Here is a 12,514-nt window from a genome sequence, read left to right as displayed (position 1 = left end):
TACAGCGTCACTCGCCGCCCTGCCACCCTGCGTACAGCGTCACTCGCCGCCCTGCCACCCTGCGTACAGCGTCATTCGCCGCCCTGCCACCCTACGTACAGCGTCACTCGCCGCCCTGCCACCCTGCGTACAGCGTCACTCGCCGGCCTGCCACCCTGCGTACAGCGTCACTCGCCGGCCTGCCACCCTACGTACAGCATCACTCGCCGTCCTGCCACCATGCGTATAGCGTCACTCGCCGCCCTGCCACCCTGCGTACAGCGTCACTCGCCGCCCTGCCACCCTGCGTACAGCGTCACTCGCCGCCCTGCGTGCTGGTGCCAGTCGCCGCCACGCATTACAGGCTGGCAAGCATGCGCACTAAGCGCCGATCCCGGCCGCTGTGGCCATTTGAACTGGGCGCCGCCATCTTTTATCAAGGCAAGGCTGGGAGCAGCGCTATTGGCCGAGGCGACGGCCCGCGGTGCGTGTCGCGGGGGGGGCGGCAGCAGCAAGATGGCGGCGCTGAGGTTGTGGCTCCGCGGGGGGAAGGTGAGGCCTCGGGCCCCGCGAACAAACGGCGCCGGGCGGTCAGTCGGTGTCCGCGCACTAACGCCCTCTCTCTTCTTTCCCGCACACACACAGAGCGCCTTGAGCCTGCGGACGCGGAGGCAACTGCACAGGACGGCGGCGGCGGCCGCTCAGGTACGGCGGGGTCACCTTCGCGCTGAGCCGGCCCCGGCACTCGGGCTCTGGGGCTCTGCCCGCGGTCTGGGGCACTGAGCCGGCCCTGGGCTCCCGGCCTGGGGCTCCCGGACCCTGGGGCTCCCGGACCACTGGCCCGGCCTGAACTGTCACCGATATTAAAACAACCTTCAAACGCCACTGTGGCCTCTGTCACCATCAATGTGAAATAACCTTCAGTCACACAGCACCAACCCATGCTCACCAGCCTCGCCCCAATGCTTCCTTTATTTTCACGAGTGCCAAGCTACAGTGACATTCTTTTTTTTGCATGCAGGTCAGAAGATTATTGCCATACACAGGTCAGATATAATGCATAGAAACAGCCCACTGAGAATATGGACATAAAATGCTGGAGTAACTCGGGCGAGGAATGGATGGCGTTTTGGGTCGAGACCCATTTCTCCTCCTCTCTCCGCTACTTTGAAGAAGTTCCCTCATCACAGCCCATATAGACGTGACAATATCACAGCCCACTGAATATATATATATATATATATATATATATATATATATATATATATGACTATATCACAGTCCACTGGATTTTTATATAAAAGTCTATATCACAGTCCACTGAGTCTATATATACAAGTCTCTATCACAGCCCACTAAGGCCTCGAGCTCTGAGCCAGGCTAGCATGAATTGCCACTGACAAAAAGCCTTTCAAATGCCACTATCACAGCTGCCTCCAGCAACACCCCCAGCAGTGTGAACCCACCGCTCTCTGAGTTAAAAAAAAACAGAAATCTTACTCCACATATCTCCTTTAAACTTTAAACTTATCACTGAATGATAAATGTAATGTTGTCCTCCATCTGAAAATGACTTTTAAAATCATTTGCCAATTTCCAATTTTTTAAAAGGTGTTTGGCATTAATTGTTAGCCTGGAAGTGCAGAAGGAATCTTTGTTTACTTCTGTCTGTGGAAGTTCTTGGAGATGATCATGCTCTCACTTAACTGATGTAAACAAGACATTGGATTTACGAGTTAAAATGGTGTTTTGAACTGTCACATAAATGTCAAATGAGTCTAGAATTAGTTACTCCAGCATTTAGTGTTTTACTTAGCCTAGATTTTTGAATAAAATAACTTTCCACATATAGAATGATTGAATTAATGCTACAGTACTATGAAATTAAATTCATGTAACTTAGCCTTTTTGGTCCATGCTGTTCATGCTAGTCATGATGGTCATCAGAACTAATCCTGTTTGTCTGTACACCTTTCTTATTGGCATCTGAACCATCCTACCACCAACTAAAGAGTGTCCCTAACCTACCACCTATCTCGTTGGAGACCCTCAGGGGGGGGAGGACTGGAGGGGGTGGGAGTGTGGGAGGATGGTGGGGTGGGTGGGGGGGAGAGGGGTCGGTGGGGAGTCTTTCCGGGAAGGGTAGGTGGGAGGAAAAGCTGGGGACTCCATCATTTGACTGGCAAATTGGGCCAAGGGGTTTTATCCCCACTCTATATGACTACAACACACAGAATGAGCTCCCTGCTATTCAGAGTAGTGCCGTGAGATCTTGGATGTCCACCTGAGAATATCCCAGTTGATCACCATGGCTGTATGGTTCCAATCTGGAGCAGTGCAGCCCTCCCTCAGAGCAGCATTGTGTCTTAAATATCTTTGCGCTTGTTCAGCCTATTCACGGTGAAGGGGTTACAGACCAAGCCTCTTGTCCAACGAGGTGTATTGATTGCCTGCCTGCAACCCTCTTCTGTCCAGCTGACCATTCGAGATGCCCTGACCCAGGCGATGGATGAGGAGATTGAGCGAGATGAAACGGTGTTCCTGCTGGGAGAAGAGGTAGCACAGTACGATGGTGCTTACAAGGTGAGGCACAGCTGGTGTCTAAACTTCTGTCACATTGTAAGCCCTGAGAGTCGCTGTAAATATTTGGTGCTTGCGTTTGCTTCAGGTGAGCCGCGGACTGTGGAAGAAATGGGGAGATAAGAGAATCGTCGACACTCCGATCACAGAGGTACGTGTCACTGTGTAAGGATGCAATGTCCACTTTGCATTTACTACCACGATACTCAACTTGTTCAACCTCTCTTTCAGATGGGCTTTGCAGGGATTGCAGTTGGTGCTGCTATGGTAGGTAACTTCAACGTTGTATTGAACTCGTATTCCACACATACTGCCCTCTGGAAGGCGCTATAGGTGCATCAAATCCAGGACAAACAGACTCAGAAATAGTTGCTTTCCGAGAATTATATCTGCTATAAATTCAAATTCACACATGCACTGACTACACCGCCCAACACGGACTTCCATCTGTATATATGTATATATGAATGTAGCGCCGCAGAATTTGTGCACCTATTCCCCCCCCCCCCCCCACGTCTCCCTTGTAAGGATGCAATGTTTTTTTGTTTTTACTCTCTTGTTTTTTGTGCTAAATTGTATGTATGCACTGAGTACGAGCAGCTTTCAGTTTCACTGTACATAACTATAGTGACAATAAATGGCATATCTATATCTACAGTTGTGCACCCACAAACATCTTATTAGGAAAAAGCCTGTTTATTAAAGGTGGAATGTTTGTTTAGTTTAGTCTAGTTTAGAGATACAGCGCGGAAACAAACCCTTCGGCCCACCAAGTATGCACCAACCAGCGATCCCCGCACACTAACAATATCTTGCATTAACACACTAGGGACAATTTGCACTTATACCAAGCCAATTAACCTTCAAACCTTCAAGATCAAGCTGGAACTTTGCTTATTTACACAGTCCCCATGAGTTTGCTGGAGAAGAACAGGCTGATCCTCGGTGACGAGGCTCTATAAAGGCGTCCTGCAGGTGTGGGGCTAGTGAGATTGGGAGGCAGAATGATCATTGTTCAAAAGGGCAAACTGCTGTTGGTCATAATATCGTGCAGTGAACATGTATAAAATTGATAGACACAAAATGCTGGCGTAACTCAGCGGGGCAGGCAGCTTCTCTGTAGAGGAACGACCCGAAACACCACCCATTCCTGAAATTCCACTCTCTCCAAAGATGCTGCCTGTCACGCTGAGTTACTCCGCAGTTTGTGTCTATCTTCAGTGCAAACTAGCATCTACAGCTCCTTTCTACACATAAATATATAAAGATTATGCATGATTACATAGAAACATAGAACATAGAAACATAGAAATTAGGTGCAGGAGCAGGCCATTCGGCCCTTCGAGCCTGCACCGCCACTCAACATGATCATGGCTGATCATCCAAAAAAGTATCCCGTACTGCCTTCTCTCCATACCCTCTGATCCCCTTAGCCACAAGGGCCATGGCATCTAACTCCCTCTTAAAAGCCACGCCGGGTGATAGCCAATGAACTGGCCTCAACTACCCTCTGTGGCAGAGAGTTCCCAGAGATTCACCACTCTCTGTGTTGCAGGAAAAAAGTTCTTCTCATCTCGGTTTTAAAGGATTTCCCCCGCATCCTTAAGCTGTGACCCCCACCGCTGTCCCCGCTTCCCCAGCTCCATCGGGAACAATCTTCCTGCATCTAGCCTGTCCAACCCCTTAAGACCCAACGAGTAAGTTTCTATAGTGCAGATCCCATCTCAATCTCCCCCCCCCCCCCCCCCCCCCATTCCCCAGAGAGTATAAACCAAGTCTATCCAGAATTACGCCAGAATCCTGAGTTACGCCAGAATTACATTAGAATGCAAGATTAAAAGTCCATATCAGATTGTGTTTGCCTGCTGTGCATGTGAATGTTCTTTAGTGCAAAGATGGCCTTGCAACGCCAAGGTTGTTTAACGCTGGCTCCTTCCTCAGGCTGGCTTGAGGCCCATCTGTGAATTCATGACCTTCAACTTCTCCATGCAAGCGATCGACCAGGTTATCAACTCTGCTGCCAAGACCCACTACATGTCTGCGGGTGCTGTCCCTGTCCCCGTCGTCTTCAGAGGCCCCAACGGTTCCTCAGCCGGAGTGGGGGCTCAGCACTCGCAGTGCTTTGCAGCCTGGTACAGCCACTGCCCCGGGCTGAAGGTGCTCAGTCCTTGGAATGCTGAAGATGCCAAAGGCTTGTTGAAATCTGCCATTCGAGATGATAATCCCGGTTAGTTCTTGAAGTGTTTTGTTTTGTGAAGGTTGATATTTCAGTTCACTCTCGACTGCTGATGTGGAATAGTTGCCTCTCTGAACCAAATATGCTTTGAAGGCTACACAATTGGCTTTTAAAGCAGGCAGATGGGCCTGTCCCACTTACGTGATTTTTTCAGCGACTTGCTGGCACCCGTCATAGTCTCAGCAGGTCGCCGAAAATTTTCAAAAAATCCAGCGGCGACCAGAAAAAGGTACAACTCTTTGGGCAACTACTCACGATAAATACAGGGGACAAGTCGCGGAGTGACGCCTGTTATGGTCGTGAGTAGTCACCCAAAGAATCCTACCTTTTTCTGGTCACCGCTGGATTTTCAACATGTCGAACATTTTCGGCCGCCTGCTGCGATCGTGACGGGTGCCGGCAGTCTCCAAAAAAATCCTGTCAGTGGGACAGGCCCTTCAGATGGAGAAAAAACAGACACAAAGTGCTGGAGTAACTCAGCGGGTCAGGCAGTTAATTATTGAGTTACTCCAGCATGTTGTGTCTTTTTTTTGTAAACCAGCATCTGCAGTTCCTTGTGTCTAGATGCGGCATCTTGGTTGGCACGGATGAGTTGTCCCAGGGCTTGTTTCAAAGCTGAATCACTGTTGATTTTTGTTGCTTTTTTTTAGGAAGCTCCATTTGCAGATGCAGGTGGTTCTGCTATAACAGGATCATTGTGTTCCTAAGAAACCTTGTGTGCTCTAGAAAATCATGTTTCAAACGCAAAATAACAAAGTTATATTTCTGCTCAGGATTTTTATAGGCAACGTTTAGGGCCGAAACCCTAAGGCTTTTCAATAATAGCAATAAGTATTTTTACTGCACGCCAACAATACTAAAGGCTACATGTTGCATCGGTTTTATCATTGCACAAAGTAACTTCTTGCGTATGGTGTGCACAGCCTAATGTTGTAAGCCAACTTGTTCTGTTTGATCTTCTGTTTGTGCACACCAGGTTGATAGCATTCGTTGAAAAGGGGTGGACCACGTGAAGGTTGCAATCTCCCACCCCGCACAAGTGTCAATAGAAGTGATTGCTTGTCAGTTCCTACGGTCTCCTGCGATTAACGTAGCAAATGTGTTCTTATAGAGACAATGGTGTTTTTTTAATCTCCTATACTGTTTAAATCCAAGACAGCTTTTTTACTTTGGTCAATTTCCAAATAACTTTTTAAGAGGTTTTCTAGTTCCCGATCAAAAATAATATTGTAACCAATTTAGCCCAATCATGTTCCCTAATTCATCACTCACCTTGCCTCTAATTTTTTTTTAATGAAAACGTGTGTTATAGCAGAGTGACCTGCACATCAAATATTGAGTTTGGGGCAGTTGTCGTAAGATTATTTAATCAGGTTGATGCAACCTAATACAACCTGCGTCAAAGATCATTAGTGGTCGGCCTTGAATTGGGATGTTTTGGTCTTTAGTTGAGAGTGTTCTTGGAGAGTTTCTGAATCTCAGCACTCGGTACTGAAGATGGGATTACTTATTTTTTTCTTGTATTCGACGAAAGTGCTTTTGTCTTTCAGGCACCAGGCCGTCAACTTTGAAAATGGGATCTGTTCTAATTGTTGTTTAATAGACGTTCCTTCTTTCAATGACTATGAATGAAATTGCCTGTAAAAGGTTGGAACCCCCATCTTATACGGAAGGTGCATTGACCATTTGTTATCTTGCAGTTGTGTTCCTGGAAAATGAATTGATGTACGGTGTGCCCTTTGAAGTTTCTCAGGAGGTTCAGTCCAAAGACTTCCTCGTCCCAATAGGGAAAGCCAAAGTGGAGAAAACAGGTAAATAGTGGTGTGCTCAGAGCAAAAGTGCTGGAGAAACTCAGCGGGTGCAACAGCATCTATGGAGCGAAGGAAATAGGCAACGTTTCGGGTGTCGAAACCCTTGGGTTATTTTTCCCGAGGGATTCGGCCCCGAAACGTTGCCTATTTCCTCTCCAGAGATGCTGCCTGTCACGCTGAGTAACTTCAGCATTTTATGTCTATCTTCTGTGTAAACTAGCAGCTCTGCAGTTCACTCCTACACATTACATGATTAACGAGACCGGTTGACTTCATCGTTTCAGATACATGTATGAATTCAACTGCAACACTAGTTTTATATAATTTTTGTTTCAGCCTGTTTTCTCCCGATCCTGCTTACTGAACTTGTATCCAGGTGAATGTGTGCAGTTCATGTATAATCCAGGTATGCCGTCTCTTGCAGGAACCAATATCACCTTGGTTGCACACTCCAAAAGTGTGGGCAACTGCATGGATGCAGCTGCAGCTCTGGCAAAGGAAGGCATCGATTGTGAGGTGGGTGATTTGCAAAGACAGACTTGTTCAGAAAAGTTGAAATGGAACGGTAAATAATTGAAGCTTGCTATTCTTATCTGACATGTTAGCCGTTTCCAAATGGATGCTGATGCTGCACTGCTTTTTAGTGCTATCAGCACTTCTCTCCACTACTCTAAATGGTCAATAATGGTTTGGCTGGAATCCAGTTCTCGAAGAGAAGGATAGTTCTCCAGTTACATCGTGGGAAGACCAGGCCCTATTAACCGTGGTCTATCAGTATTAGCCCTCTTTAATAATGTGTCAGAGAGAGGTAGAGCATGAAAACAGGCCCGTCGGCCCTGCCGACCAAGATACCACATCTATACTAGTCCCACCTGCCCATGTTTGGCCCACATCCCAATGAACCATCCCAACATTCAGCATGTAAGGGGAATGATGCTGGTTTACTCAAAAGTATCACAGGCAGATGAGTGCAGCCATGTCACTGATGGGCAATCCAAGGCATTTCACGACAGGTGATTTAGACACCATTCGGCCTACTCCTGCACCTATTGTCTAAACATCGTTGGAAAGATTTTATCTGCAGATTGCAATATTAGATCTTGCCAGGCAATACAGAAAATTGATTCAAACATTCAAACTGACTCACCCGCTGAGTTTCTCCAGCTTTTCTGTCTACCTTCAAACATTTTTTTAATACCTTTTAATTCTCGTTTACCATGGTTTCATGTCATTTATGTAGGTGGCAATAATTGTCACATTCAGCAAACTGTTTTAGTCAAGACTACTTTGATATGTTTCATAGTCGTACAGCTCATGGCCCACTCATCCATGCTGACCAAGGTGCCCCACATGGGGCTTGGACATCGGGAGAGACATGGAGAACAGGGGAGAGAAAAGACTTTGCCTTCCATCACAGTGGGTTCACTGTGATGGATGTTTGTGTGAATTAAATTGTGTGTATGTCTGTAGGAAATTGTCTTTGTTTGTATGGCTGTGGAAATGGAATTTCGTTTGAGCCTCACTGAGGCTCAAATGACAATAAATATTGTATTGTAAAAAAATATATAACCTAGTCCCATTTGCCCACGTGTGGCTTGTATTTCTCTACTTTTCCTGTCCATGTACTTGTCCGAGTGTCTTTAGTACCAGCCTCAACTACCTCCTCTGGCAGCTTGTTCCATACACCCAACGCCTTATGAAGCTTGTGGGATTGTGTGTGTGAGGCCTTCACTATTGTTTGCCACATGTGGTCTTTTCCACTCCAGAATGGTATTGCAAAGTTGTGTCCATGGTAGTTATATTTTCATTTTTATGAACGTCCTTGACCCGGGAGCCTCTCAGTGAAGCATTTGGTGCCGTTTCAGGTGATAAACATGCGCACCATCAGACCCATGGACATGGAGACTATCGAAGCCAGCGTGATGAAGACCAATCGCTTGGTAACGGTTGAGGGTGGCTGGCCACAGTTCGGAGTGGGTGCTGAAATCTGTGCCAGAATCATGGAAGGTAAAGAACTTCTATACGTAGAGGATGTTGCAAGTTTCCCCCACGTTGAACGTAGAACAGTAACCAAACCCCTCGGCTCACAATGTCCGTGCCGAATGTGATACCTGGTTAAACCAATCTCACCTCCCTGCATGTGATCCATATCCCTCTATTCCCTGCACTTCCATGTGCCTCTCTAATAGTCTCGTAAACACCACTATGGTATCAGCCTCCACCACCACCCGTGGCTGTGGGTTCCAGCCACCCACCACTCTCTGTGTGAAAAATCTTGCCCCGCACAATTCCATCAAATACAGCCATGACATTTCCAACCTGAGGAAAAAGGTTCTGACTGTCCATCCTATCTATGCCTCTCATCCTTTTATATACTTCTATCAAGTCTCCCCTGAACCTCTGGTCCTAGACTCTCCCGCTAGTGGAAACATCCTCTCCACGTCCACTCTATCCAGGCCTTTCACTGTTGAACTGTACCATAATGTTTCATTTCAGGCCCAGCGTTCAATTACCTGGATGCTCCAGTGGTGAGGGTGACGGGTGCAGACCTTCCTATGCCCTACGCAAAGATCTTGGAAGATAACAGCATACCTCAGGTTAAAGATATCATTTTTACAGTCAAGAAAATACTCCATGTGTAGTGTTATCGTGCTTTTTACCAGTCTGCCATCACTATTTAAATAACTTCACTGGCATCCAATGTAACTTTAGTGTTTATGTCATCCTGCAGTTAGAGGTAGAATGTACAGAATATTTGGTGCCAGCAAGACTGTTGGCAAATAATGCATCGGTAAAACGATACAACATCAATAGAGTGGTGGATCATTTTCCAGTTGGTGCATATTTCAAATGCTGGCAAGGGGCGAAGTCTGTTTAATCTGAAGTGTCACGTACCATCTCACTAACGGGCAAATGTTAAAAGCAGCCCTCAAAAATAGGATTATAATATCGTTCAAATTATGAAGAAGGAAGAATTGTAATGTTGTTATTATACTTTTGCTTCTGTTACTTTTATCACTCACTAGACCAAGTAGGACCCGTTGGGTCCCGTCCCCTCAACACGTGTGTATGACGTCACACACACTAACCACCCCTAACACACACCATCCCCCCTCCCTTGATATTATATTAATATTATTCATTCGCTCCGTTTACCCCATCTCCCGCCCCATCCACTCACACATAGCCCCCAACTCACAGGCGCGTACACTCATATCTCCGGTACTGTTTATCGTTTTTAACAAGTCAATTGCAAATATTAAATTTTATTATTATTTTACATCTATCTGTCAGTAAAGGGATTGACATAAGCCCTTCAGTTCATATGTAACAATGAATCAATGAAAACAAATCAATGGCTTCATCTAACTTTTAACGCTTTGATAGATTATGATATTCAATTTGCATTATCAACTCATTTTTTAAAATTGTGTTGTGTCTTTGGTCAATTGGTTTGTGAAACTGTTACAGTATGTTCCTTTGGACTATTTATGAATGTTTTGAAAGACACTCCGGGGTTTAAAAAAAATAACCTATTGGGAAATAGCTGTGCTGTTTGAGTTAAACAATTATCAATTACAATACCATTGTAGGTTTTGTTTTTGTAATGTATATAACTGCATTGAAATTAGTTGAATGAAATTAAAAGTTCTGAAAACAAAAATCTTATTCCTTTTTAACAAGAATAAGTGGCTGTATCTCCAAAACCACAAGGTTGATTTTACTGTGAATGCTTGTTTATACTGATCACAATTCCTCTTGTTTGGTAAAGCAAGAGTCAAACTTCAGTCAGGAATTTTGACCTTGCCTGCAAGCGAAGCTGTCCTCATGACTTAAGGGCCTGTCCCACTTACACAATTTTTTTCGGTGACTTGCTGGCGCAGTCTCGCGGCAGGTCTCCGAAAAGTTTCAACAGGTTGAAAATCCAGCGGCGACCAGAAAAAGGTACGACTCTTTTGGGCGACTACTCACGACCGTACAGGCGCCACCCCGCAGAGTGAGTAGTCGCACCTTTTCCTGGTCACCGCTGGATTCTCAACATGTTGAACATTTTCGGAGACTCGTGGGGTGAAGCCTGTATGGTCATGAGTAGTCGCCCAAAGAGTTGTACCTTTTCTGGTCGCTGCTGGATTTTCAACATGTTGTAAGTTTTCGGAGACCTGCTGCGACTAATGACGGGTGCCGGCAAGTCGCCGAAAAAAATTGCTTAAGTGGGACAGGCCCTTTAGTGAGTTATGTTTAATGTCATTGGTTTGAAGCTGTTGGATTCACTTTTTCCCCCCCGAGTTGCTGATTTACTACAGGAGAGAGAACATGGATTTCTATTTGTAAATGATAAGCCTGTTGCTGCAGTAGATCCCAGACTGATGTATTATTCTTGCTTAACACACTTCATTATTTTGAAAGTAGACTGGTGGAACAGAATTTAGCTGCATTTGAGTTGTTGTTGCAGAGCCTGTGTCTAGTATTTCATATTATTCAATGGATGTCAGAGTGTCAATGAGGCATCTTGGCTGGCATGGGCAAGTTGGGCTGAAGGGCCTGTTTTCCGTGCTGCATAACTCTATAGGTGATTAGTTATGGAGCTTCTCGTCTATTATTCTCGTCCGATGTGTGTTGCCAAGGGTTTTGATGTGTTTAATGTATTCGATGACATTTAGTGGATAATGCTGGCTGGCCGCATATGTGGAGGTTAGGAGCGTTAACCCAAATATGATGCTTCTGGTTGAAGACATTGGGGGATCCACCATCTGTGGAGATGGAGATATGGCTAAGAGTTGCCTCATGTTTGTTATATACCTCATGTGTAGTAAGGAACTGCAAATGCTGGTTTAAAACAAAGATAGACACAAATAGCTGGAGTAACTCAGTGGGACAGGCAGCGCCCTTCTCTCCAGAGATGCTGCCTGTCCTGCTGAGTTACTGCAGCTTTTTGTGTCTATTTTCTGTTGTACACCTCATGGCTGGATGTGCTGGTTTAGAAGGCTTTCAAATGATCTTTTCACTGTGGGAATGACAGAACCTTTTTCCCCAGCGTTCTCTAAAGTGAGAGGTTTAAAGGAGATGTGTGGGAGTATTATTTGCACAGAGTGTAGTGGGTGCCTGAAAGCCACTGCCAGGGGTGGCATTTCAGAGAGGCATGTGGACAGGCAGGGATCGGGTCATGTGCAAGCAGAGATCAGTTTAACCTGGCATCATGTTCGGCTTGGACTTGTATTGTTCTATGAATGCTTGGATTTGGCTACAGCACATTGCTCTTGCTATTTGGGTTACACATAGCAGAATGACCAGGTTAAGTTTTGTTGGTATGTTCCAGGTTTAGTCATCTGGTAGTGATTGTACAGTGAAGGATATACCAGGCCTTGAGGTTAACCAATATGTGGAAAGGCCGTTTACTGATGCTGACATTGAGCTGTTAGGTTCTGAATCTTTCCCATTTAGCACAGAGCTAGTGCCGCACAGTAATAATGAGAACCGACCTCCAATCAGGATGGAATTGAACAAACTTACCAATTACTGTGGTAAATAAACAAGAAGGCAAGTTTGTCAACTTATATCCGGTGCTGCAAACACGGGATGACTGACTGACCATAGTTTGGTTTCTTGACGCATATTTAGTGGAAATACAAATGTTCAAGCACAAATTACCTTCTGTGTAATAACTTTATTTCTAAAGTAATGGATCCATGCTGGAAGATTCAACCTCCACTCTCTGAGCCACAGCTGTGAATTGAGAGTGAAGTTAATGTAGACAAGGAATTGCAGGTGCTGGATGAACTTGGCAGTTCAGGCAGCACCTTCTGAAGAGGGGGTCCCGCCCAGAAGCATCGCCTGTCCATGTTCTCCAGAGCTGCTGCCTGAATTACTCCAATTTGCATTTTCACAAGACTCCAAAGAATAGTGAATT

General features: G+C 45.6%; 1 protein-coding gene across 1 annotated transcript; it reads left to right on the top strand.

Annotated features, from left to right (window-relative positions):
* The first annotated feature begins 396 nt into the window (after positions 1–396).
* On the top strand, positions 397–9,528 carry pdhb (pyruvate dehydrogenase E1 subunit beta). Its single transcript, XM_055647570.1, has 10 exons — positions 397–531; positions 625–684; positions 2,455–2,562; positions 2,648–2,710; positions 2,791–2,826; positions 4,501–4,786; positions 6,496–6,606; positions 7,031–7,122; positions 8,472–8,613; positions 9,103–9,528. The coding sequence occupies exons 1-10, from the start codon at positions 496–498 to the stop codon at positions 9,246–9,248; spliced, it is 1,080 nt and encodes a 359-aa protein (XP_055503545.1). The 5' UTR covers positions 397–495; the 3' UTR covers positions 9,249–9,528.
* Positions 9,529–12,514: the final 2,986 nt, after the last annotated feature.

The sequence above is a fragment of the Leucoraja erinacea genome, chromosome 16 (genome assembly GCF_028641065.1).
Source record: "Leucoraja erinacea ecotype New England chromosome 16, Leri_hhj_1, whole genome shotgun sequence".
In the NCBI taxonomy this organism is placed as follows: domain Eukaryota; kingdom Metazoa; phylum Chordata; class Chondrichthyes; order Rajiformes; family Rajidae; genus Leucoraja; species Leucoraja erinaceus.
The sequence above is the reverse complement of the archived record's forward strand: the minus strand, read 5'-3'. Positions and strand labels throughout refer to the sequence as shown.